Source organism: Equus quagga, chromosome 12 (assembly GCF_021613505.1).
Source record: "Equus quagga isolate Etosha38 chromosome 12, UCLA_HA_Equagga_1.0, whole genome shotgun sequence".
NCBI classification, from domain to species: domain Eukaryota; kingdom Metazoa; phylum Chordata; class Mammalia; order Perissodactyla; family Equidae; genus Equus; species Equus quagga.
Window position 1 is genome coordinate 100,414,684 of NC_060278.1, and position 26,951 is coordinate 100,441,634.

Consider the following 26,951-nt stretch of genomic DNA (forward strand, 5'->3'; position numbering starts at 1 on the left):
AGGGAGATGAGTCAGAGAGGTGTGGGGGACAGACCACCGAGGCCTCCAAGGCCGTGGGGAGGATTTGGTGAGAGACAGGGACGTATGCTGAAGGTAGAGGCGACCTGGTCTTTGAGGGTGAGCTGACATTTGCGGGGGAGCAATCAGGACCGGCAAGTGCTCTGTCTCCCTGATCTTTTTTTCTTCATCTGGGAAGTGGGGCCAGCAGCCCCCCTCTGCAGACACTGCGTCACACTCAGCTCAGAGCCCGGCACCTGACGGCCCAGCCAGGCACAGTGACCCACCTGGAGTCGCCCAGTAGGTTAGTGGCCCAGCCTGCATGAGAAACCGACCCTGCGCTCCAGGACGCGCCGCGGTGGCAGGGCTGGGCCTTGGCACCCTGCTCCCCAGAAACGCCACCTCCCAGCCACGTGGGCCCCGACGCCGAGGGGGAGCTTCTCCTTCTGAATCGTGCTGGTGGGGGCTGTTTATCTAACTCGGCTCAATTTGAGGCCCGGGCCTGTAAACGTATCCTTTTAATTATCACACAAACGGGACACGTTCATGGAATAGAAATGTGAAAACGCAAATGAGCAAAAAAGAAATAAATGAGGCAAAAAAGGCAGAGAGAGAAAAAGAGGGAGAGAGAGCGAGAACAGCCAGGGCCTCGATGAGCCCGCGAGCCGGACGTGAGCCCCCCTTGCTGAGCTCTGGGACACGGCGGAGGGCTGGAAGTAGCCGGGGCATCCGAAAACAGGGGTCTTTCTAGCGGAATAAATGAGACAATGTTCCAATATCGCACGGCCACTGAAGTGCTGGACGCCGACCTCTGAGCCCAATTTGGAAAAACCGCCAGGATGTAATGTTCACACAGAAAAACAAGATTCAAACCCGCGATTATCGGATGCTACAGTTTGTGCGTGTGTGTCGTAAGGAAGGACACGGACCCATTTGCTGCGAGACGCACAGACCATCTCTGGGGGAGACCCAGGCTCGAGAGCAGCCGCCGCTGCACGGGGAGCGACAGAGCTGGCCGAGAGGTGACTCCTGGCTGCCCGTCCTTTGGCGGCGCTGGGAGGCCCTGGTTGTCGTTTTGCCGAGTGCCTACCCGTCTCCATGAAACGTTTTAGCGGCGGTTAAAAGACCAGAGGCTCTCATCTTCTCAGAGGTGTTTCCCACAGCCCTCGGGAGAAACGAGGCGGGTGTTTCTAACAGTCCCCGGCAGGCCCGGGACGGCGGCGAGGTGCCTGGGCGGGGGCCGCGGGGCAGGCTGCTGGCCTCCTGACCCCCTCGCTTGGAGAAGCTCCCCTTTTATCTTTTTTTATAGGTTAGACAACAAGTCAAGGTTCCGCTGTGAAAGGGTTTTGCCTACCTTGAAATGAAATGTTTGAAAGGCTTTGATCTTAAATAATCACATTCTACTGATGGGGAGACAGGGGCCCAGAAAGGAGTGAAAAAGATGGCCCCCGAGACGAGCAGCCCCAGCTCCGGCTGAGCCCCTTGGGTGGCAGACTCGCCTCCTTCACCCTCAGCTTCCTCCCTGGGAAACAAATGTGTCTATTAGTCAGGACTCCTCAGAGAGGCCTAAAGTGGAGGCAGACGCGAGTCCTTCTGGTCCCGGCAGACAGACACACAGGAAATCACATCTGATCTCCCAGGAGAGCGAGGGTGGTGCCCTGCCCCCATCGCACTCAAGTCCGGGATCAGGCACATCCCAGTTGATCAGCAGTCAACACACTGCACCACTGAGGTGTTCACAAGGGTGTGTCCACTGCAAGGACAGGAAAACCCACCCCGAATGGCTTAACCATTCAGGAAACGCATCTCCTCACACAGTCAGGAAACCAGAAGCAATGCCGTGGGTCCGTCAGGCGTGTGGTCAGCCACAAACGACACAAAACCTGACCACTGGTGGGTTTCCAGTGCCTCCTGTTACTAGAAATCCGGGGTCGGCATCCAGGGCTGGTGGGACGGCTCAGTGCTGCCAGCGGGGGCCCAGGCTCTTTCCCTCTTTTTGCTCAGCCATCTTGAACATGTGGCTTTTGTCCTCGTGGTTGGTCACGGCTACAAGATGGGGGCTCCACCTCCAGCTTGTGTCCACGTCACAGGCAGGAAGAAGGGCCAGGGGAGAGTGGCAGGCCCACCATGTCTGTCTCAAGCTTTCCCAGGACCCCACGTGGCAGAGTGGCTTAATTTTCTTGGGTCATCCCTGGACCATGTGGTCACGTCCACCTGTGGGGGAGTCCAGGAGAGTGTGTGCTTTCTGCTGACCCATGATCACCTCAAATAAAACCAGCGTTCTGTAGCCAAGGGGAAAAGGGAGAGTGAGTACTGGCCGGGCACCGAGCAGCATTGGCCACAAGGACTTCAAGTGTTGTTAATTCAAAGACCCAAAGACGTCATCAAGGACACGTGTTTTTTCTCTTTCTTTGCTGTGTGGGCTTCTGTCCTGAGACCTGGCTCACCTCCTCAGGCTGGGGAGGGGCCCCCTCCGTGAGCACATGGGCTGACGCCCCCTCAAATAAACGAAGGCCCTCCCGGCCAGGGACAAGAGTGACAAAGGCTGTGGCTGGGCCATCAACAACATCCACCACACCTCCATTAACCAGAGCTTTTTTATCCCGTCCTGTCTCTCCTCTTCTCTCCACAGTCTCATGTCCATTCCCACTATGTGTATCGGTCACCTATGCTACAATGATGCTGCGTGACAAGCCACCCCCCACCTCATAGTCTCTCGAATGTGGAGTCATGGCAGATCAGCTGACCTGTGGGCTGGGCTGGGTGGCTCTGCTGATCTCGGCTGGACCCTGTCACACGTCTGCTGCTCAGCTGGAGGTCAGCTGCCCTAGGCTGGCCTGGATGGTGGGCTTGGCCCTGCCCCACGTGTCTCATCTTCTTCTGGGACCTGTAGGCCGTACTGGGCGTGTCTGGTTACAGGGGCGGCAGAGGCACGAGAGCTGGGTGGAAACATGCAGGGTCTCTTAGAGCCTGGTCTCCAGCTGACACACTGTCGCTTTTATCTCATGGTGTTGGTGAAAGCAAGTCACAGGGCTGAACTCAGGCCAAGGGAGGGGAAATAGGCTCCACCCCTTTTGTGGCAGGAACCTGGAGGCCAGAGGTCAGGAGGTGTGGACACAGGGAAGGGGAGGGACCCCTGGGCTTCGATGTCACCCCCATTTGCTGGTTATTGTGGCTCTTTGACTTCTCTTTTCTGTCTCATTTATGGATTTCTCTCTTCCGTATTCGAGAGAATATAAGGTGGGGGTGGTTTGTCACGCAGCGTTGCTGTAGCGAAGATGACCAATACACACAGTGAGAATGGAAATGAGACTGTGCTGCATTCAGGATGAAACGTTCTGGTTAATGGAGGTGTGGCGGACGTTGTCGAAGGCCCAGCCACAGCCTTTGTCACTCTTGTCTCTGGCTGACAGAGCCTCAGCCATGTGCTCATGGAGGGGCCCCTCCCCAGCCTGAGGGGGTGAGCCACGTCTCAGGACAGAAGCCCCAGGCAGAGGAGAGACATCAAGAGTCCCGAGGGCCCCGTCCTCACCTCCGCTCCTTCTTGGCACATGGCCTCTGACTCAGGGCCATTCTGGGGTCTTCGGTCACCATCCTTGCCCTGATAATCCCCAAGTCTGTATCTCCAGCCATGGTCTCTCTCCCGAGTCCAGATGCCAACTGGACACGTGTGTTTAGAGATCTCGCAGAACCCACAGCTCTTTCTTCTGCTCTGGTCCTGGAGCCCTCGGCCTCAACCACACCCCAAACTGCCTCCTTCATTCCCACTCTCGTGCGCACCCATCCGTGCAGTCGCTCCATCCAGGAAGCTGGACGTCAGCTCATCCTCTGGTCCCCTTCGTGCCACGCCTGGTACTCACAACGACTGCTTGCTGAGCACTTACCACCCCCTGAACACGGGCAGAGCACTGCGCACGTGTCACCTGATGCCCCCCCCCTCGAGACGTCCCCACGAGGGAGGCACTGGCTCTGCATCGTCTGGAGTCTGCACAGCACCATCCGGCGGCTCACCCGGTGTGCCCCCTGCACTGCGGGCACGTGGCCTCCCTCAGAAGCTGCGGTGATCGATCCCAAAGCCACTGAGCACGGAAGTCCCCAGCTTAAAATCCTTCTGGATCCTCCGTGTCCTCGAGACCTGAGCTAAACCCTTTGATCTGAAGTGGTTGGCCTCAAGATTCCCGCATCTATTCACGCACACACAGGAAATGATTGAGCTTAGTCAACGTGCCAGGCGGTTTCCAGGTATCAGAGAAACACAAAAATCCCCAGGAACTTAGGTCCAGTGACAATAAACAAAAGTATAGATGTCTAACGTGTCACCTAGGGACAAAGAGCTGTGAAGAAAAAGAAAGCAGGGTTAGGGGATGGTTACTCTGGGAAGGAGACACCATTTTGGGAGCCAGCCAGAGGTGGCCTCTCTGACAAGAAGGGAGTAAAGGAGCAGCGAGTGCAAAGGCCCTGGGGCCAAGGCAAAAAGGGCTGGTGGAGTCCAGTGCAAAGAGTGGGAGAGATGAGGGAGGCGAGGGCAGAGGGGACCAGGGGATGATGGGGCAGGCAGAGGCCTGGTAGGCCGCAGTAAAGCCGTGGCTTTAACCCTGAGTGAAGTGGGAGCCACAGGAGGGTTCTGAGCAGAGGAGGGACATGTCCTGACTCAGGTTTTCGCAGGATGCCTCTGGCTGCACGTGGACACAGTCTGCGCCGGGGCTGGGCGAGAGCAGGAAGCTGGTTTGCAGGCTTCACGACGCAGGTCGGAGAGGGCATCCAGGTGTTTGAACGACATTCTCAAGAAGCACAGGAAAACCAAGCAGCACTTTTGGGTTAACTCAGAATCGACCAGAAGATGGACGGAACCGCAGTGACCCGGCCCCAGGCGCCCGGCCGCCAGCCCCTCCTGCAGGAGCCGCAGATGCTGTGGCCGGGGCTGTGCAGCCGCAGGTTTCCTCCATGCCATTGCCGGTAGTTCTGGACTGCACCGCGGAAGCCGTGAGGCTCAGCAGCCCGGCGCGGCCCCGGCCACGCTGACGGCTCTGAACCCGAGAACAAACCCGGACGCTCCTGATTCTGCGAAAACAAGCCCCGTGTCGTCGCAGGCCACATCCCCCAGCACCAAGCCCCCTTATCTCGCCGCACAGTCCTTCAAAGGAAAACACGACGTATTTGTGTCTGCGGTTTGGGTTCCCAAAACCAGTGACATCAGATAAGTGTGATGTTCAAAAAAGCGAACGACATCACAGAGAGGAAAAAACATAACCAGAAAGAAGCGGCTGGTCTGAGCCTCGGCCTCCTCCAGCCGGGGGAGGGACACGGAGGTCCGGCGGGGGACGTGCTGCCCCCTCCCGAGCTGGCTCCAATCTCAGCCTCGTGTGCGGCCATCTCTGAGCCTTAAAAATCTGCCCCGCAAATGGAAACGACCATCTCCACCTCCCAGGGCTGCCACCGAAAGCGATCGGATGCAAATGCCAATGGCGGCTAATCTTTGCATCAATCACGCCCCGTGGGCCACTGTCGCAGGGCAATCTTCACCCTCACGTGGGGTGGCTCCGAAGATCCTCTCTGGTTTATAGACGGGGAAACTGAGGCTGGGAATAGGAAAAGAAGGTGGTTATAAAACACTATGGGGCCCCTTTTGTTTTTCAGAAAATGCAGACATGTAAAATACAAGTTAAATAAATTAAAAACCATATAAATATAAAAATACACCCAGGCGGAAAAGTTTGGCAGGATATATGCCCAGATGGCACAGTGGTTTTCCTGGGTGTCACAGCTGTCGCTGAGGCTGTGATTTCACGACCGTCTCTTTCCCATCATTCAGGGATCCGCAGACCGTCCCCTCCACTGACAGGCCCCTCCAGGCCCCTGTCTTCGGTGGCCCTCCACCCCTCTGCGCCGTCACCTCGCTTCATCGCTTCACGCACCATTGCCACTGGACTGTACCTCAGTTTTTCATCTGTTTCTGGGTTTCTCGCCTGCATTCCCGCTAGAGTGTAAGACCAGCAAGGCAGCCCCGTCCCCGCGGCCCCGTCGCCAGCTCCTTGAGCCGTGCCCGGCACGGGTGGGCCTCACGAGAGAGTCCTTGACGAACTGACTGTGTTTTCTTCTTATTTTCTTATTTGCTTTTTAAAAAGCAAACCATATGTGTTATTTTTAATTGTTGTATTAAGTGCTGGTCAAAAGTGAGCAGGCTGGAGCCTCCACAGGAAGACGTGGCCTCCGCGGGTTTATCGGGCCAGGAGCGGAGTAAGCGGGGACCCTGCTTAGCACAGAGCAGGCCAGGCGGCCAACACCCCGGGGCGCCTCAGCCCAGCACGCCCTGAGTTCTCTGGGCCTGGAGATGTCCCCGCCTGAGACAGGGTTATCTTTGAATGACAGCTTGTTCAGTCTCCCCCACGGGGCGAGGCTGCCCTGAATCTCAGGGGCAACGGGGAGCCCCCGAGCCAAACGCAGCCCCCAGGAGGTGTGACTTGGCCCATGCAGTTCCAACAGCCTGGAATTTCACCATCGTTTAAAAATCAACTTGGGAAGAAAATGAAAATATCTTCCCCAAGGGCACAAAGTAAGAGAAGAATAAATAAACGGGAAGACGTCGCATCCTTGAAATGACAGTTCTGCCAGCACGTGTAAACTTAATGCAATTTAAGGAGTGGCCCGCAGCATTTTTTAATTGAATAAAATAATCTTGGAGTTTACAAAGAAAAGCAGGAAACAGAAGAATGCTGAGACGGACTCTGACAAAAGGGGTATTTCAACTCACTGGGAAAACGGGATATTTAGTGCAGGATGCCAGCATAACACTTTATCAATTTATTTTATTTATCACTAAAATAAAAATAGACTCTTATCTTCCACTATATAAAAAAAAATCCAGAGAGTTTACATAAAACATCTGGAGTTCTGGCTGGCCTGAAGACTCTGGCCACACGAGGCCCTTGTTTTCCCAAGGCAGCCATGGGCTGGCGCTGAGTCGAAACTGGGGGGCTTTCCAATTCACCGCAGTCCTCACCACCCCCTACTGCCTCCTGCCTGGCTGCCTTCCTTCTTCTGTGTGCCTTGTCTGGGCCCCGGAGTCGCCGGAGTTTGTAGCCCCTGAACTCAGAGCTGGCACCGTGCAGACTCAGGGAGACTGAAGCTGGATTTCCGCTCTTCACCACCTTTATGCTCATTTTGGTTTTTTTGGTGGAAATACAAATTTGGAGGGGATTGTGGCTTGAGGAATGGTTAAGAGTGTGGACACAGGAGTCAGAGAGCCTCGAGCCACCTCTGAAGAATGGCATCCCCTCTCAGTGCCTCAGTTTCCTCCTCTGCCAATGGGAGTAGTGAGAGCTGCCGCTCCTCATTTGCAGGAGTCTGTGAGTTGTTCCCGTGAATGCTGGGCCCACGGCTCAGGGCAGGGTCATGCCAGGAAAACTGCCCTGGGATGACCAAAACCCTCCCTTCCAGATTTAGGGTTTTCAGTTCCCGGGCTTCTAAGGGAGCGAAGGGAAGAGGAAGAAAAGGAGGGAGGAGGTGGGCAGAGCAGAGGACCTGCCTCTGCCAGAAAGGAGGAAGAAGTGGACTGACAGGCCTGGCCTGCTTGGATTCCGCGGCCTGCCCCGAGAGCTCGGGGCTGATAAGAACCAGCCAAACTCCAGCTGGGCCGCCCCACCCTCCTCACCAGACCTTCCTGGGCGTCTGGAATCTGGGACCCTGACGCCCGCCCGCGCCCTGTGCCCAGCCTCCACCCTGAGTCCCCTGCTCAAGTGCCTTTCCCAGCAGTGGGGACTCGATGGGGAGAAGGATGGGAAGCCTTTCCCGTCACGGGACCCCACACGGGAGACCAGAGAAGGGGCTTGGAAGGGGCCTCTGAACACATTAGTGCCCCGCCCCCCGTCCCGGGAAGGAGCCCTCGAACGGGGCGCTAGGGGCAAACGGAGCCCTCGGGGGCTCACCCTGGGATGAACGGGGTGGATGGAGGGCGAGTTTCCTGGTGAAACAGGAGTGGCTCCCCACCCGCAGGTGGTGGAGACAAGCTACGTGGCACAGGTTCACACGGCGGCTTTGAACTCATCCTGTTCACGGTTGTGCGACTTTGGGCAAGTGGCGTCACCCGTCCAGCTTCAGTTTCCCCATCTGCCCTTGCACCGGCCTCATGGGATTGTTAAGGGTAAATAATCTTGTGCCTATCACGTGCCCAGCACATAGTAGGTCCAATAATTGGGCGCTACTATTGTAAACTGACTTGGGGAGTCCCAGGACAGCGTTGGGCAGAGGACTGAAAAGCGCCTGGATCCGGAGTCCAGAAAAGTGAAGAGGGTCAGTCGTCTGAACTCTCCAGAGGCGCCAAGGGCCACGCGGTCGGCGAGGGCGGCCCGGGGCCTGCTGGAAGCCGGAGGAGCTAAGTGCAGGACAGGGTTTGGCACAAAGAGCAGACATTTCCCCTGTTCCCAGGATGCCCGGCGGGGCCCTCGGAGCTTCCCTGGGGCCTGATCAACAGCCAAGGGTGAGGTGCAGGGGGTGGGGCGGACAGTCCCTGCGGCCAGAGGCTCCTTCCCGACTCTGCCCCTTCCTAGCTGCGTGACCTGTGTGTCTTGGCCTCAGTTTCTCCACCTATAAAATGGGGGCCACAGTAACACCAGGCTTATAGGTTTTGAGGATAGAATATATGGCCGTCAGCTGGCACTCAGTGAATGAGCGGAAGTCACAGCCACAGCTGGATTAAGGGGTCGGTGGAGGAGTTGCTGACTGCTCTCGAGTTCTTCCCAGGCGCGAGCCCACGCCAGCAGCCCATCCACGGCCCCTGGAGGCAGGGGCTCCTCCACCAAGTCCCTGGCCAGAGCAGAGCCGGAACATACCGGGGATTTGTTCAGGAAATGTGTGAATCTGGACACCCTGTGGGGTGCACAGAGAGGCCAAGTAACTTGTCCAAGGCCACACAGCCTGCTGGCCTGCCTGGAGTCCCAGCTGGAACTGGGCCTGAACGGAACTGCCCTCGGTCTGACCTTGCTCTGCCCCTTGGCCTCGCTGATGCCCACTGTCTCCCTCTTGACCACCCCCTCCAGTCTTCCTCCACCTGGCAGAGCGGGCACAGGGAGCTCCCTCAGGCTCCCCCAGGGACGGTCCGGCACCCACTGCCCTCGGCAAGGACACTTCTTGCGCTTCTCCCCACGGCTCAGCGGTCAGGAGCTCACTGTCTCTGGGCCTCGTCTGGCCTCAGATGTGTCCTGTGTGACTTCACATACTGTTTGTGTGTGTGTGCATGTGTGCATGTGTGTAGAGGCCTTTTCCTCATAATTTTGAATCATTTGCCAACATTTACAAATTGGAGGTTTCACGTAAAAACCAGGATTTCCAGCTTCCTTTGGAAAGTCGGCAGCTCTGGCCACCCGGGCCCACTTCCCTCTGGTCAGCTGGAGCAGGGTCTGGCCCCTCTGGTCCCCGTGTCCCAGCCCGGCCCGCCTCACTCATCTCTGGGGACCTCCTCGCATAGAGGCCGCAGGCCACCCGCTGTCCCGGCCGCGCTGGCTCCTCTGTGTTCTCGCTCCTGCCGCCTGGGGTGCCCTCGGGGAAGCTGGAGGGCTGGGCGGGAGCCGGGCTTTCGGTTCATGGCAGGCAGAACGATGGCTTCCCAGAGAGGTCCACCACTCAGTCCCCAGAACCCGTGAGTATGTCACCTTATGTGGCAAAAGGGACTTTGCAGATGTGATCAAGTGAAGGGTCTCGAGATGGGAAGTTACCCAGGACTATTGGGGTGCCCCCTGTCATCACAGGCCCTGACGAGATGGAGGCCGGAGGGTCGGAGGCAGAGGAGATGTGAGGATGGAGGCGGAGGCTGCGGTGACGGGAGCCCAGGAAGGTGGGGGCATCTCAGAGCTGGAAAAGGCAGGGACTGGGCCCCCGGCGGGAGCTTGGGCCTGCGGACGCTCCGATTTCAGCCTCGTGAGACCCACTGGAACTGTCACAGAGTACACCTGTGCTGTTTCAGCCACTACATTTGACATAATTTGTTGTAGCAGCTACGGGACCCTTAGAACAGGGTTTGCATCCGGCTTGGCCACTGAACCGGCCACGTGCCCCGGGGCAGGCGACACGTTGCTGAGTGGGGGTTTCCCGTCTGAAAAGGGGCGACACGGAGCCCCTCTGGGGCCTTCGTGAGTTAGGTCAACGACGCGGTGAGCACAGAGGCCACGACTGGTGTCACCCTTGTGTCCCTCTCAGTGTCATTGAAACCAACTCAGAGCAGGTTTAAAACCCGCCCGCGGCTGCCCAGCCCTCCAGGATAAGAGCCTCAACCTCTCACTACGGCCCTGCGGGGTCCGCCCTCCCGCTAACCACAGTGCTGACGCCGAGAAGCATTCACCACGTGCCAGACGCCGGGCTAAGTGCTGACCACGTACACAGTGAATTCATTTTGTGCTCACAGCAACCCTCTCATTTTTCCCATTTTTCAGATGGGGAAACTGAGGCCCAGAGGATTAAATCACTTGCCCGGGGTCCCTTGGAAGGATGGTGGCTAAGCCGGGATTGGAATCCACATATTTGGGCCTCGGGCGCCAGCCACTGGGCTGGGCTGCCTCTGCATAGGAACAGCCAAGGGAACAGCACTGCGGGCCCCAGAGTGCAGCCCAAGACTCAGTGTCACGGCGTCCCCTCCACCCCTCGCCTGTCCCGGGTGGGCTCCTGGCCTCGAGGCCCCGAGGGTCGCGGCTCCTGGTTCAGGGCTGTGTGAACCCACGGGTGTGCCTGCTCCGTGAACAGTTTCCAGCAGGGGTCTCTCTGTGCCGGGCCCCGGCTTCCAGAGCAAACGCAGACCCTGTCCCCAAGATCCTGAGGACAGACGCGCGCCCGACTGTCAGAGCCAGCGAGGGACAGCAGGGACCGGGGTGGCAGGCTCCCCAAGAAGGGGCAGGCGAGGGAGGCCCCAGAAAGTGTTGCTGTTGGCACAGCCTAAAGACCGGGAGATGCTCCAAGTGCTGGACAGTCCGGGAAGGCGCCAGGCGAGGAGTTGTGGGCGGGAGGGCCGCGTGTGGTCAGGCGGCCCAAGTGCTGCGGGGAAGGGCTTGGCCTTCGCTGCCCCGTGGCCTCTGGAAGCTCTCCCCACCTCGCCGGGCCTCAGAGTCCTCATCTGCAAAATGGGGACAATGACGGTTCCCGTCTCCTAGGGTTGTCCTGAGGACTCAGGGCATCAACATGTGGGAAGAACAGAGCCTGGCGTGGGGACGGCTGGGAGGCCACTCGACACTGCAGGATCCTTACAAACAAGCAGCATCCAGTCGCCCGGACTACTCACTCCTTCCACTGCCAATCAGCTCCCGGGATGTGGGGGCCTGGGGCCTGGGGCCCTCCCATCCACATCCACGGGGCCCCCCGGGCGTGGCAGGTGAGGAATGGCAGTCTGCCGGGATGCCGGGATGTCGCGCCGAGAGGCAGGTGCCTCCAGCATCCCCACCCGGAACCCAGACCAGCACCCGCCCTCCCCCGGCCCCCCAGCGTCAGGAGGTCTCGGCCAGCTTTCCCCCTGCAGACGCCTCCTGTCCTCTGGTGGTGACGTCTGTCCGTCCCTTGCTTCCCTCACTTTCTCCTCGCCTTGACCATGCATGAGCCACACCTGATCCTCCAGTTTCTCTTTTTCAAACGCACCTTCAGACGTGAGAATTCCTAAGCGTTTTTGAACACTTGTTCTGTGCCTGGCTCTTCCATTGTTTCATTCATCCATTTACTCAATAAATAGCCAGTGAGCACCTCCCGTGTGCCTTGGAGGTCATCCGTAAGCCACAGAGGTCCCCGCCCTGGGGGGGCTCATGGAGCACGGGTGAGAGAGGGAGAGGAGCAGATAATAAACCTGCAAAGTCCACCCACTGTGCTTTGCACACAGACTCTCTGAACCACAACCACAGCTCTGTGAAATGTTGGGTCCCATTTTCCAGGTGAGAAAACCGAGGCTCAGAGAGGGGAGGTGACTTGCGCAAAGTCACACAGCTAGGAAATGGCCCAGCCAGGATTCGAACGCACACCAGTCCGACTCCAGCGCCCAGGTGCTTCACCTGCCAGGAGGCTGTGCACCAGGTGAAAGGCTCTGGCCCAGCCCCGCCCACAGCCACCCTCCGCGCCAGCAGCGCATCCCGGAGGCTCTGCCGGGTCCCAGGTCAGGAGCGTTGGTGCCCGGGACCCGGCTCACTCCTCCGAGTCCTCAGGCAGGATGAGCTTGGCCCTCCCTCCCCGCAGCCTCCGACGGGGAAGGCCAAGTACACGGTCACTCTCTGGCCAGAGGCAGCGGGAACAGGACGTCCTGGTCCTCCTGCCCTGGACGTGTCCAGCGAGCTATTTCTGGGCAAGCTTACTGACGGGACGTGGTGCCCGGCTGACTCCGCTTCGGGAGGGAGGCCGGATGGCTCTGCTCTCCCAGCTCCTCGCTGCTCTGCGGCAGCCACCATCCGTGTCCTGTCTACACCCCAGGCCAAGGGGGTAGCGAAAGCTGGCTGACTCTGGGAAAGGCGGGGGTCCCCAGTGGTGTGGACAGATGCTGGAGTCACCTGGACTAAAAATTTCCAAAAATTCAGGAGCCGACTCGAGTCACCGGAGGCAGACCCAGGATGAACACAAGAATAGGCTTTGAGCTCAGACGCAGGTTCGAATCCCAGGGGAGAGGGGTTGCCTTGGGCAAGCCAGGTCACCTTGCGGAGGCTCAGTTTCCCTGTCTGTAAAATGGAGTTGATGACAATCCACACTCACAGCTCCAAGCCTGGCGCAGCGTGAGCGCTCGGTAATTAGTGACAACTTTGCCGACAACGGTGGACAGACGGCGTTTGCTGAGCCGCCACTGGGCTGGATCCCCGATCTGCTTTGTCTCCTCTCGTCCCCCAGGAAGTGCGGGAGGCAGCAAGCGGCGCCGCCGGAGGCCGTCGTCAGCCCTGGGTACAGGAGATCGGGGCTCAGACAGGCACGGGGCTTGCCCCAGATCACACCGCGATTTTGTGCCAGAAAAACCTGCCTTTGAGCTCAGACCACAAGAGGGGACGGGGCTGCCCTAAGGCCCAGGGCCAGACCCCGCGTGTCCCCTGCCTCTCCCTGGAGGATGGTTGCACGGGTCCCATAAACACCAGAGTCCCTGCCACGCCCTGTTCACCTCGGTCACCCCTCCGTCCCGGGAAGTGACCTCCTGGCCCTTGGCATCATGGGACTCCAGAAACCAAAGGTTCCAGAATATTCTCTTGATCCTCCTCCTTCCCCTCAGGATTACTTTGTTTTCCTGGTTCGGTGGCAAAAAAATCTCCTAGAAACTGGCTGGGCTGACCTGGAGGGGATGGGATGCTGGGGGTCCCGGCAGCAAGAGGAGGGCAGGGGCTCCGACCCCTGTGCCACCTGAGGCCAGAGTGGAGGCGGTGCTTCCGTCTCGAGGTGCCCCCCGCGGCCCGCACCTGCTCGCGGCTCAGCCCGTGCCCCGAGGGGCGCTCCTTCCCCGGCTCCCGGGAGCGGCTCTTCGAAACACCTGCTCGTCTGCCTTTCCGGCCTCCTCTCCCACCCTGGAGCCCCCACACTGTCCTCCGAGAAGGCCCTGCTCACCCCGCGTCCAGGCCTCTGCCCCTGCTGTTCCCCGACCCGCGAGATGCTCCCCTGAGATTCACGACCCCTTCACTGTGGGGCCGTCCCAGAGCTGCCCCCTGGCCCCAACCAGCGCTGCCCCCGGCCCCCAGCTTGGGGCTGCCGTAGCGACAGAGAGACATTGCTCCAAGAACTACATTGTGCTCCCGACTGCAACTCCCAACGGGCGAGTTGACACCTCCACGTGGGTGCCACACAGACCCTCGAATGCCACCAGCCCGAACCTTTCATGTCCCCTCTTGCAATCCCAGCTCTGCTCACCAGTCTCCTCGTCTCAGGAAACGGAGCCGCCCTTCACGGGAGCTCAGGCCGAAACCCGGGGGTGTATTTGATTCTCTGCATCCCTGCCCCGCACACTGCACTGTCACAGGCCCCGCCGACCCCACTGCCAAATACAGCCCAAACCTATGTCCTTGTCGCCACCTTCACAGCCACCGCTAAGGTGCAGGTGGGCACCATCCTCACCTGCCTGGTCTGTGACAACTGTCTCCTCCCATCTCTCAGCTTCCAGCTCTGCCCCACTCCATCCACAGCAGGAGGAAACTTTTTAAAAGGCAGATTCAGTCATGTCATTCCCCTGCTCAAAACCCTCTAGGACTCCCTATCCCTCTTACAATAAAAATCCTCCTCCTCACTGTGACTTTTAAGACCTTGTATGATCTGACCTTTGCCCATCTCCCCAACCTCATCCCTACCCGACTTCCCTCACTCACTGTGCTCCTGCCACACTTGCCTCCTCTGTGTTCCTGTCCTAGCCAGCTTGCTCCTGTCCCCAGGAAGAAACTTGCTGTTCCCTTCACCTGAACCTTCTACTACCAGACACCTGTCGGGCTCACTCACCTCATTCAGGCCTCTGCTCAGATGTCAGCTCCCCAGAGAAGACTTCCACGGCCCGTCCATCTAAAGCACTCTCCTCCATCAGCACCTGCGCCCTGCCTCCTTATTTTCCTTCCCCATAGGGGTTACTACTACCCGACGTATTACGTGTTACCAATATATTCATTTTAATCTAGTCGCTGCTAAATGTTTCGTGACTGGCTCTCGGCCGGGGACAGCTCCGAGGTTCACATTCGCCGACCTCTGTGGTGCGAATATTCTCAGCACGGCTTCCCTGACAGTGGAGACAAGAAGGGACGCCCGGTGCCACTTGCGCCATATGACACGCGGGTGTGCGGCATGGTGAGAAACGGCAATAACCTGACTGTTAATCCACATAATTTGATTTTTAATGATGGCTGCGGAGAGCAGCCAGCTCACAGAATTCGAGAGCCAGACGGCAGCGGCTGGAGCCCGCGGGGTGGCGGCCAGGGGTGGGGGGCTGGTGTCCGTCTCGTCCCCGCGGTCTCCCTGGGGCCCCAGAGCAGCAGCAGGAGAGCCTCCCGGGCGCCCAGCCCCTATTTGTTGGACATTCTCAAAGGCGTCTGTTTGCCTCCATCAGCTCGACTCTGTGGGCGGAGGCCGGCCCACAAAAGGGTTTCATTTGGCTCTTGGAATGTTTTTAACATCTTCTTTTTAACTCGTTGCCAACATTTAAAAGTCAAGATATTTTTGCCTGAAATTCCACATAAACCTAGATTTGCAGCCTCTCTTGAAGTCAGAAGCTCTGGGCACACGGGGCCTGATTCCCTCGTGACGACAGAGGCCAGAGCTGAGTGGTGCCCGCCCCCTTCCGACGGGGGTGAGCTCGCCAGTGCACCGCAGACCACACCCCTCCCTGTTGCCCCACGCCGCGCCCAGTGCGTGTCCTTCCGTGACGAACACGCGTAGCTATTGGGGCTGTAGTTTCTGCCTTAGTCTCCATTCTAACACTCGTCACCGTGTCACCGCCAGACTGAGATCCCCCGAGGACAGGCTCTGTGACTTAGAGCCCTGGGGCCTCCATTCCTGCTCCGGGCCTGGCACACAGTAGGCCCACCGGTCTTTGGTAAAATGTCTGCTATCGAATGAATCCCAGATCCCCAGGTGCCCTCGCTGGGGCACACGGCAAGTCCAGGCCCTGACCGGAATGTGACAAAGGGGTTGGCCAAGGCCAGGGCTTAAAAATACCCCCGGGCTGGTCAGCTGCGAGGTGCCCGGAGGTGTTGGAACAAGCAGGCAGAGTCGGGCCAGAGGCCGGTGCCCGACTGCCGGCGTGGACGCTGCTCACCGGGGGGCAGAGGGGGGGACCCCACGGGGTGGGGGTGGGGGGAACGGCTGCAGCCCCTCCCCCGCCGCCTGCTTGGGGAAAGGTCGGTGCTAAGTTTGTAAACGGCATCGGGTGACATGAGATGATTTTGCACAAAGGGTGACCCGCAGAGCGCGGCTCCAGTGGCCTCCCGGGTCGCTCCCCGCAGGCTGGCTCCTGGCGTCGAGGGAGGGCGCTGTCACTGGCCCTGTGGTCTGCCCGCAGCCTTCGGAGCCACTGCCCAGCCCGCGCAGCCACGGTTAAAAATAACGCCCTTGGCACAGCCCCTGGGGGACCGTCAGCACGGGCTGGACGGGGCGGGACAGCTCTGATGATGCGCCCACTGGGTGCCAGGCGCTCTGGGGGCGTTACCTCATGGAGCCTCACAGCAGCCTTGGCAGGGAGGGAGCGCCATCCTGTCTACAGAGGGGGAAACTGAGGCCGGGAGGGATGCCACGCGCTGTTCAAAGTTCCCTCGTAGGTTTGTGGCAGCACTGGCATTCACATCCATGAGACTCCAGGGCCAAGAGGCCGGGGGCTCGGGGCTTCACCCTGTTGGGTCCTGAGTCCCTGGAGTGGTGTCCGGGCTTCCACCAGCTCTAGGAGGCGGCTCCCTCTTAACCTGTGCAAACCCGGCCTACCCTCCCAGTGGGAAGCCTTCAGGGAGCAGACACTTTGGAGCTGGGGGGCAGAGAGGGGGATAAACATTAGTAGGTAAATTAAGTGTCTTGGGTTTCAGATGGCAGTGAGTGCTAAGGAGGAAAACAAACGAGGGAAGGGAGATGGAGCTTCTGGAGAGGTACAGGTCTAATGTGGGAGCCGGGCCAGGGGAGGCCTCACTGGGCAAATATTTGAGGACAGAAGTAAAGAGATGAGGGATTGAGCAGTGGGGATAGCTGGAGGAAGAGCATTTCTGGCAGAGGAAACAGCAAGTGCAAAGGCCCTGGGGCCGGATTGTGCCCAGTGTGTGTGAGGATTACAAGAGCCAGAGCCGCTGGGGCCGTGTGAGCGAGGGGCAGCACAGGAGGCAGTGAGGGCAGAGGGGCGAGGGGGCAGGTCATGCAGAGCCTGGTACATCATAGGAAGGACCCGGGCTTTCCTCTGGGGTAGATGGGAGCTATGGAGGGTCCTGACCTAGGTTCTGGAAGAACCCGTCTGACTGTGTGTGGAGGACTAACTATCGGGGGTGAGGGGGGAAGGGGTGCAATCAGGGAGGAGGTGACTGCCGTGGTCCCAGCAGAGGACGGTGGTGATGGGGCCCTGGGTGGCCATCGGAGGTAGGGCATTGGGGAGAGGTCCACAGTCTCGCGTTCTGGATCTGAACGTGGAGCCAACCGGCCAGGCTGCGGCCGACGTGGCAGATCCAGGAGTCAGGAGATCCCAGGCCCAGGCTGAGCGGCCCCAGGCCGCTGGGGCCCACGGAGCAGAGGCGGAGGTCCTGCCGGCAGCGCGGGGGCCCCCAGAGCTCTTCCCTGACGCACTGGGCCTTGCTTTCGGCAGACCCTCCTGGTTCAGATAGGATTCTTCCCCAGCACCTGTCCCATTCCTGACCCCGAGTCACTTGGAAATTGTGCAGAAGCCACCGGGTCCCTTCTCCCCTCGAGGCCCGAAGAGTAGCGCACCTCTGCAGCCCTCGACATGCGCCTGGCAGCCCAGCCTTCACATCGGTGAGTGCATTTGGCCGTCACAGCAATTCAGATAGATGGGGACTATTATTACATCTATTTCATGCATGGAGAAACTAAGGCCCAGAGAGGTTAAGTCACTTGCCTGGGATCACACAGCTAGCAAGGGGCAGAGGCAGAATTTGACCCTGGGCTCCTGCTCCTAGCCACTGTCTCCTGAGGAGCTCACCACTGACCGAAAGCAGCCATTTGGCTCGAGGGATCAGGGTGGAGGAGAGGGCCCTCTGTCCTGCACAGCAGCAGAAGCGGTGGATGGTGTGATGACTGCCCCACCCCACGGACGAGGAAACCGAGGCTCAGAGAGAGGGAGGGCCACGTCCGGAGTCACACAGCTGGCGTGGGGACCTGGGGCTGGGGGCCGTGGCCCATTCTGCCCCCTCCTCCAGGCCGCCTGCGTGTGTCCCCCACTTCTGGCCTCGGCAGCGAAGGGCATGCTCGGGGATTTTCTCCTCCAGTGGCTGGCACGGGATAAGGAGCGGCCGAGGACGGCTTGAAGATCCTCCCGGGTACAACCCACACCTCCAAGGCCGGCCTGGGCCAGGCGCTGGGGAGACCGAGGCAGGGGTGCACATCCCAGCGGGGAGGGCGGACCAGGCGCTGGGGAGACCGAGGCAGGGGTGCACATCCCAGCGGGGGGACGGTCCAGGCGCCGGTTGCCTCTGACGGCCCGGGAGGTGGTGGCGTCATCACAGGAGTCTGGACGGAGAGCAGCTCAGGGAGCGGGCGGCCTCACCTTCTGCCCAGGGCGGCCCCTCTGCCCCTCGGGCCTCAGTTTCCACGTCTGTGGGGTGGGCGGGTGGTGCTGCCTCAGAGGCTGTGGTCAGGCCACAGTAAGGCACCAGAGGGCCTGCTCCATCTGAGCCGCTCCTACTGCCTTCCAGGCTGGGCGCACAGGACGGGCACGTCATGGCTGCTCTGGGGAGCCGGACGTGTGGGAAAAAGTAAATGAATTTCTTTGGGACTTATTTTCTTCACCTGTGAAGTGAATGCTTTCCATCCACTTACATCTACCCGGAACCTCCCCCGCCCCGTGAGCGGAGCGCTAAGATCATCTTCTCTCCGCGGGTAAGGAAACTGATGCCCAGAGAGGTTGTGAGACTTCCCCAGGGTCACACAGCTAGGAAGTGAGGAAGCAGGATCTGAACTTGGCTCCCTCGGCCTCCTCAGCGTCAGATCTTCAGTCACAGGCTGAAATAACAAGAGCTTGAGTGTTGTCCGTGCGCGCTTAGGATGAGCCGCGTTCCGAGCACTTTACGGGATTAACTGACGTTGATCTCGGCCTCAAATGCAGGAGACGGGGCCTATTTCTTCCCATTTTACACGTGAAGAAAAAGCTTAAGCAACTTACACAGGGTCACAGAGCCAGTAATTTGCAAAACCCGGGTTCAGACTCAGGCGGTCTGCTCCGGGCTCCCCGGCCTTAAACGGCAGAGCCCGACTGGAGGGCCCGGCTGCAAGTGACAGCGGGTGCCTGGATGCAGAAAGTTCTTGATAAATGGTTAAACCTCTGCGAGGCGTGCAGAGATAAGCAGGCCTTTCCTATTCGAAACCACACGGAGGCCTCACTCGAGAATTCGCTGTTCCCTTATTCCCAGCCCTTCCTGTCGCCCCACTTGCCAAGAGAGAAGCTGCCCGGGCCGTGTCCCCTCCCCCTCCCTCTGGGAAGGCTCTGGGCCCATCCGCGGCGCTGGCCAGAGGACTGGCCAGAGCAGAGCTGGGCCAGGTTATCAGGTTTCGTGGTCAGCCACCTTCGCCCCTGACCAGGGCTGTCTTTCCAAAACAGAACATTCAGTCACCGCCTGTCCCTGGGCTCGGCCGTCCTTGTGCCCCTGACCTCGCTTCCTGCCTGCCCGCCTGCCCGGCCGGGGTTTTTCCCAGTATCCTTGTCTCGTACTGACATCTCGCGAAGATGACCAGAGCCCAGAAAAGAGAGGCCGAGAGAGAGGACAGTGAGAGGCTCTGGGAGGCTGTAGATGCCGACAGAGAGACAGAGAGAGAACGAGAGCCCTACAGAGGAGGAGACAGAGATGGGCTCCTCCAAGGGCTGCATGCATGCCCTCAGGTCTTCTTGCAACGGGGCTCGACCTTCTCCCACGGCTCCAGCATCGTCTCCCACTGCTCCCTCCCCAGCCCACTGGGTCACCGGAGACACCCCACCTGCCCCTCTGTCACCTCCATGTACAACCCTCACCTAACTCACTCCTGCTCGGCCCCTTTCCTCCAGGAAGCCCTCCTAGCATCCCCGGCCGTGCTCACCTCCCTGTGCTATTGTTGATTGGTTGTAGATTTGTCTCCTCCCCTGGACTGTCAGCCCCTTGAGGGCTGCCTGGGTCCGTCCTGCTCACCCCGCATCCCCAAGCCAGCACTGTGCCCGACCCACGGTGGGTGCTCAGGAAATATCAGCCAAACGAAGCTGCTGGTGTGTCCGTCCCCTTGCAGATGCCTTCCCTGACAGCGCCCCCCGCGCTCTGTGTTTCCTTGTGTGATTATTAGATTGAGGGTCCGCATCCCCTGCGGTCCCAGGAAGGCAGCATCTGTGTCTGTTACTTTTGCCCCGGCCTCCCCGTGCCTGGGACAGAGCAGGCACTCGCCTATTGGTTGAATGAATGAATGAGCAAGCGAATGAATCGCTAGGCACCTGGAGGTTTTGAGTCTTATGTTTCAATCCATTTGAACCCGGCTCAAATGCTCCCCACTGCCGTTCGGATCAAACCCTGAGGCCCTCTCAGGCCTCCGAGGCCCTGTGTGGTCCGGTCCCCACCACCGTCTCCAGCCAGGCCCTCGCTCTGCCCATCTCCCCTCGCACTGGCACCGACGTCCCCCTTCCCCCGGGGCAGCCTGCGAGGTGACGTTCTCAGCCGCTCCACCATAAGTCATGTCAGCAGACTTGCTTTTTTCTATGAACGAGACTGCCTAGAAAAATGGAGCACGTTTGCACAAACAAACTCAATGTCACCCATGGACCTTGGCTGCTGTGGGACAGCCCTCAAGGTTTGGCCGGCCAGCTGCCCAGGGCCAGCTGGGACAGGGCTGCCCTGAGACAGGGTTTGAGTTCTAGCCTCAAAAGGGCTGGCTGGGCGGGAGGGAGGGGTGCCCGGGGGCCCCTGAGTCTGACCTTCACGACCTGCAGGAAGGGAGGAGAGAGGGCCATGCGGAGCCCGGGGAGTGGGACGGAGCAGATCCCACCTTGTCCTTCAGGCCCAGAGCAGGCCCACCTCCTCCAGAAAGCCCCCCTGGCCACCCTCCTTGCTCCTACGGAGCCCTGCCCTCACCCTGATCGCAGCTCACGTCCCACTCTGCTGAGACCCTCTCCTGGACTGTCTCCTCCGCTGGACCGTGCTGCAGGAGGTGAAGGCAAGTCTTCCAGATCTTGGTGTCCCCAGATCCCACGTGGGAGGCATCAACAAACACAGTGAATGAACGAAATGATTACTGAACCAGCATTCCCGCCTCGGTTCATAGTCACTTCTGACCCTCGCTGGGATGGAACCCAAGGACCTCATCCCCTCTGTGCTCCCCAGGGTCTGACACTGCCTGACACGTAGGAGGCAGCGTGGAACAATGTGGAATAAATGAATGAACCAGCCCCACCTACCACCCATCGTATCTGTCTCTCCACGTACGAGGAGCTCTGCGAGGGCAAGGACCAAGTCTTGTTTCTAGTGCCTCTCAGTCCAGCAAGGGGCCTTGGCACAAAGGAAACAGTTGGTAGGTGTTTATTGGATGGATGGATGAGTGGATGGATGATGGATGGATGGATGGATGAGTGGATGGATGGATGGATGGATGGGTGGACGATGGGTGCATGATGGCTGGACAGATGATGGATGGATTGATGGATGGATGAGTGGGTGGATGATGGATTGGTGGGTGATGGGTGGATGGATGATGGGTGGATGGATGGATGGATGGGTGGACAATGGGTGGACAATGGGTGGATGATGGGTGGATAGATGATGCGTGGATGGATGGTGGATGGGTGGATGGATGGATGATGGATGGGTGGATGATGGATGATGGGTGGATGGATGGATGGATGGATGAGTGATGGGTGGATGATGAGTGGGTGGATGATGGGTGGATGATGGATGGGTGGATGGGTGGATGATGGGTGGATGATGGATGGGTGGATGGATGGATGGATTGATGGATGATGGATGATGGATGGATGGATGGATGATGGGTGGATGGATGGATGATGGTTGGATGGATGATGGGTGGATGATGGATGGGTGGATGGGTGGACGGATGACTAGCTGGGTCCATCAGAATCAATTAGGAAGCTTAAACACACACACACTCACACAAACACTCAGGTGCCCAAGCCTTGCTCCAAAAATAAAAATAAAAGCCAGCCCTTTCTGCGCACGTGTGCCATGCCCCATGCTCAGCCCCATGATGCAGGGCGTTTCACTGAAGCCTCGTGGTCACCCTCTGAGGTAGTAACTAATGCTACTCTTCTTTCAGAGGACAAACCTGAGGTTCAGAGAGGCAAAGTCACTGACCCCAGGGCACACAGCCAGGAGGTGGAGGAGCCGAGATTCGTGTCAAGATCTGTTTATTCCAGATCCGAGTGAGTTTGACCTTCCTGGGCTGGCGGGAGCACCTGAGGTTTTGGGTCTTTCAACGCTTCCAGGTGATTCTGCTGCACAGCCAGGCTGAGAGCCCTGAGGCCAACGCAGTGAGGGCTCGAGGGCTAGGGGAGCTGCAGACTCCTGCTCGCTCAGTCCTGTCTCTGACATGGGGGTTTCAGGAGGCTGGAGGGAGCTGAGCAGAGCACTCACAGGTGCTAAGTGCTGGGGAACATCCCAGGGGTGGCATCAGCCTTGTTGTCCCCAGGCCGGTGTTGCGTCTGCCCCTTCCCCAGATGCCCTGGGCGCAGACACTCTCCCAGCCTCTTTTGTGCCCAGAGACACGTTCTGCAGCAACACACGCGTGCACAGACGTGCGACCCAGCAGACCGCCAGCGAGCCATTCATGTCGCAAAAGGCAGGAGATGACCCACAGTGGTGACGGTGGATGTGAGTTTAGAGCAGGGTTTCTCCCTGAGAACTGTGGACATTCAGGCCGGATCATTCTGTGTAGTGGGGCGTCCTGCGCACTGTAGGACGTTTGGCAGCACCCCTGGCCTCTTCCCACCAGATGCCAGTGGCGTTTCTCTTTCCCCCAGTTGTGACAATAAAAGATGTCTCCAGACATTGTCCCCTGGGCACAAAATCACTCCGGGCTGAGAACCCCTGTCCACAGCCTGCTCTGTGCAGGTGCTGGAGCCCGTGCTGTCCAGAGCCCCGCTCCTGGACCCGTCACACCTGGAGACGGAAGCCGCTCGTCCCCCACTGGACAGAGGCGGAAACAGACAGGTCAGTGGTTTGTCCGAGGTCGTGGAGCTGGCATTTCAGCAAAGCTGGGACGTGAACCTGTGATAGGCCAGGTCCCTTTATTTCTAGTTGCTTTTCTTGGGGTCCGTGGAGCCCCCTCCATTCACAGTCAGGTAATCCGTGATTAGAGATCATTTCATTTCTTCTTCGCCCGTCTGGCTGCCTTGCATGTTTGAGGACAGAGCTCGCACAGCACGAATTGTTCCTCCAGTAGATTCTGTCGCCTGCGCAGGGTTTCTATCTTTGGGGAAGTCAAGTTCGCTCAATTACTGACAATTTGGAAAAGATAAAATAAAATGAAAAAGTAGAACTTCTTATTGGACTGCCCCCAAAGGCCAACACCATAGCATTTTCGTCCTATGAGTCGCTTTCTCTGTTTTGAAACTTTGTTACACAGTTGCAATCACGCTGGATACACAATCACAAATCCTGCCCGTTTCTAAAACGGGATAAAATTGCTTTTTCGTGTTATTACAAAATCCTCTTGGGTATTATTTTTAATTGTTGCCTATCGTAGCAGAGACCCCTGTTTCTTCCCAGTTCTCTGATCTCTCCGTCTTTTAAAGAAATAGAAATCCCAAGGTTAGCTGGGCATGTGGCCACCTAGGAAAAAAACTACATTTCCCAGGTGTGTCCCTGAGACTAAGTTCTGGCCAGTGGAACATGAGTAACTTCCAAGTAGCGGCCTATGGGAGAGGGTACCTGCTTTTGTTCCTACCCTCCTTGCTGGCTGGAATGCAGATGTGATGGCCAGCTCTGAGCAGCTATCTTGGGCCATGGTGGAGCAACAAGAGAAAAGGAACCTGAGTCCCTGAAGAATTCATGGAGCCACCCTACTAGTCCCAGACTGCCACCTTTTCTTTTATATAAGAGACAAACTTCTATTTTATTTAAGCCCGTTATTTTGGTGTTTTGACCACTCAAAGATAAACCTAATCCTGAATATTGCAGTAATATTTTGCTGGAGAAATCGTCTCTAACATTGCTTAGGAAACATTTCCTGATTAACTTAACCACTCCTGGTCATTGGACAATTAGGTAGGTTCTGACTTCTCCCTGCTCAAAATGAGTCTGTTGTGAACATCTTGGCACATTCTCACTATTTGCAATTATTTCCTCAGTATAGAATGCCAGAAGAGGGATTCGGGGATCAAAGAACACGAACATTCTTAATACCTGTTAATACCTGTCATCCCAGGTGGGCCATGGGGTCAGGACTGGAGGCCACACAGCCGCGAACGAGGCCCAGGTTTTAGGGGAAGAGCTGTGCCGGTGAGCCCACTCTCTCCCCAAGGACGCCCTACTGCGTCCTGCAGGGCCCGGTCTCTCCTCCTCCACACCTTGCGTCCCGTCCTTCCCTTCCGATCACACGTCTCTAGCACGTGTGTCTGCTTGGTGCGGTTCGAGTCCCACGCCTGCGCCAGCTGCAAGGGAGGCTGGGAGGACGAGTCTTCTGGCATCTCTGTCGAGGAGAAATGACCATGGGGTAGGAGCCCCCTGAAGCGGGTGTGCAAGGCGCGCGGTCTCCAGCAGGCAGAGAGAAGCTTAGCTCCACAAGCAAAGACGTGCCGGGCTTGTGTGAGGAACGCACAAGGTTTCTGGCCTCACTTATTTGTTTCTCCTCTGCCTGTGATGAAAGAGCAGTGGGCAGAAGTGAAGACGACAAGGATGTCATCCCCGTGTGTCCCCCGTGCCGTCCCCCCGCTCTGCAAGGGCCGAGTTAGAGCTGGGAGCCGACGTCGGTCAGAACCCAAGCCGTGTCCTCGCCCTGCCACCGAGGCCAGCAAGTGACCTGGATGTCATCATCTGATGCAGGCGTGTCCCCCTGCCCTCTGACCACATCCCTCAAGAGGTGGGCCCGTCTGCCTTTCCCACTGACCTGTCCCAGCACCCAGACGGGCCCTGGCACACAGTGGGTGCTCAATAGATAAGTCTCAAAGGAATGAATGATGGCAGTCAGCTTTCAGCCTTGGAAGGAAGCTTCAACATTCACTGATTCAACCGGTATTTCCTGAGCACCCGCAACGCTCCAGGCCCCATTGTAGGTGCTGAGGACACTGCAGGAAAGAGAACAAACCAAGTTCCTGCCCTCACAGTGGAGGAGACGGACAATAAGTGAGAAAATCCAGAAATATTAATATGACATAATATGTATAACATGACACCAGGTGCTGGTAAACGTTTCAGGAAGCATTGTCAAACTGGACAAGGGGCTTAGAGATGCTAATTTAGAAAAATGTTTGAAGAAGTCCTCTCTGAGAAGGTGACGCTTGAACAGACACCTGAAGTAGGGAAGCTGAGCAAATACCCCAGGGAAGCATACTCCAGGCAGAGGCAACAGCCAGTGCAAAGGCCCTGAGGCAGGAATGAGCTACCTGGTGTGTGCTATTTGCGACATGGCAGCCGGGGAGGCAAGGGTTACACCAAGTTTCCCAGCTTCAGCAAATCTACAGAACCCTTAACCGGCGGAAACAGTGGGGTGGGGGTGGGACGAGTTCTTCACCCTTAAGCTTCTCTGGAAAAACATGATGTCAGGGACAGACAGTAAATCTTGACTTGTCCCAGAAAACAATGGGCCCATGAAACCAGTGTAGTGTCAGGCTGAGAGTAAACGGCTGGGTGCCGGGGCAGACGGATCATATGGAATTTGTTAACAGATCTGCGCTGGAAAAAGAATTTCCCAGTTATGGGCAGAAGCTTCTGGCCAGCATCAAAAAGATGTTTATTGTGGTGCCTCGATGCAGACATGAAAAATGGAGATTTGCTGCATGCCCGATGGGTTAACTGAAAAGATAGGTTGTGGGACGGTGGAATGTGTTGTACTGTCCCTTTTGGAAGGTCACTCATTCGTTCATTCACTCAGAAAATATTCACTACGGACCTACTGTGTTCTGGCAGTCTGCTGGGTGAGGGGGACAGAGGCACAGCTGTCCCCACCTCCTGGAACTCATCACACAGAGGAGGCAGCAGACAGTGATCAGGACAGGACACAAATCCATCACCACAGACTTGGATGGGCACTAAGGAGAAAAGACACCTGGTGTGACGAGAGTGTGCCCAGACACCCAGTGTTGGGAAGAACATGCGAGGATCTGCTCCAAAATGTGAAAGGGGGTGTCAGAGTTCAGGCGCCCCCACTTTCCTGCGTTCCCCTTCCTTTTGATTGTCCCTATGTTCTAGTTTTTTTTTAAAATGTCCTGCTTTATAATTGGGTGAATTAAAGAACACAAACAAAACCAAAATGAACAGAGGAATTGGACATCATGTGTCCAGAGATGACTTAACACCAGGAAAAGAAGGAAGGGCACGCAGGAAGCCGCTAACCGAGCTTGCTTCCAGGAAGGGCAGCCAGAGGCAGGGGGTGGGGGCGGCCTCCTCTCAGTGGACACCCTCGGAGCCTTCTGAGCATGCGTGCATCCAAAAACAACAGCAAAGTGAGTAAAGATATTTTTGGGGGAAACTTCAAGTCAGGTTTTATTTTCATGAAAAATGAAAAAGCAGGCAACTGCAGGACCTCACACAAAAATGTTAACTGAGCCAAATGTCCACGAAATTCGTCGAGGGGTTCTCTCCGGGTGACCTTGCTTTTTCTCTGTACTTTTCTATATCTCCTATATTTTAAATTAAAAGAATAAAAAAGATAAGAAAAAGGGCTACCGTGCTTTACAAACATTATTTTGCTTAATCCTCACAGCAACCTTCTAAGGCGTGTATATTTATTACCCCCATTTGACAGATGAGGAAATTGAGGCTCAGAGGGTGAAGCCACCGGTCCGAGGCCACATAGCTGGATGGGACCCAGCTTTATCTAACTCCAAAGTCTGCTTTGAAACCGCGATGCTCAGGTGCCCTTCACAATGTCCTTCAAGGAAATTGCATCGCTTTGAAAATCAGAGAGGGAAAACCAAACAAACCAAACAAGAAATATGACATTTTTTTAACCACTTATTCCAGCTCCGACGGGGCCTGAGAACAGCCGGGCTGGGGGAGGTTTCCTGGCAGGGGGACTGTTTGCCTCTTGGGTGGGGCGCTCCTTCATCGAGACTGGCCATCCCCCCCATGGCACGTCCTTGAGCTTTAAACACCAGCTGTGCCCCCAGTCCTGTGTTGCCCAGATGCCCCCGCGCCTCTCCGAGCCTTCCGCCATTGAGG

At 57.6% G+C, this 26,951-nt stretch overlaps 1 protein-coding gene across 11 annotated transcripts; it reads left to right on the plus strand.

Moving 5' to 3' along the window:
* Positions 1 to 6,763: 6,763 nt before the first annotated feature.
* On the plus strand, positions 6,764 to 26,384 carry LOC124248135 (uncharacterized). Of its 11 annotated transcripts, none has more exons than XM_046677985.1 (6): positions 6,764 to 14,751; positions 17,313 to 17,403; positions 20,943 to 21,129; positions 21,889 to 21,994; positions 22,592 to 22,781; positions 24,444 to 26,384. In XM_046677985.1, the coding sequence occupies exon 1, from the start codon at positions 8,661 to 8,663 to the stop codon at positions 9,633 to 9,635; it is 975 nt and encodes a 324-aa protein (XP_046533941.1). In that variant the 5' UTR covers positions 6,764 to 8,660; the 3' UTR covers positions 9,636 to 14,751; positions 17,313 to 17,403; positions 20,943 to 21,129; positions 21,889 to 21,994; positions 22,592 to 22,781; positions 24,444 to 26,384. The 11 variants fall into 11 exon arrangements, with proteins under 11 accessions (XP_046533941.1, XP_046533944.1, XP_046533945.1 ...); XM_046677988.1 differs by having other exon boundaries at positions 22,683 to 22,781; positions 24,439 to 26,384; XM_046677989.1 differs by having other exon boundaries at positions 22,683 to 22,781.
* The last annotated feature ends 567 nt before the right edge of the window (positions 26,385 to 26,951 follow it).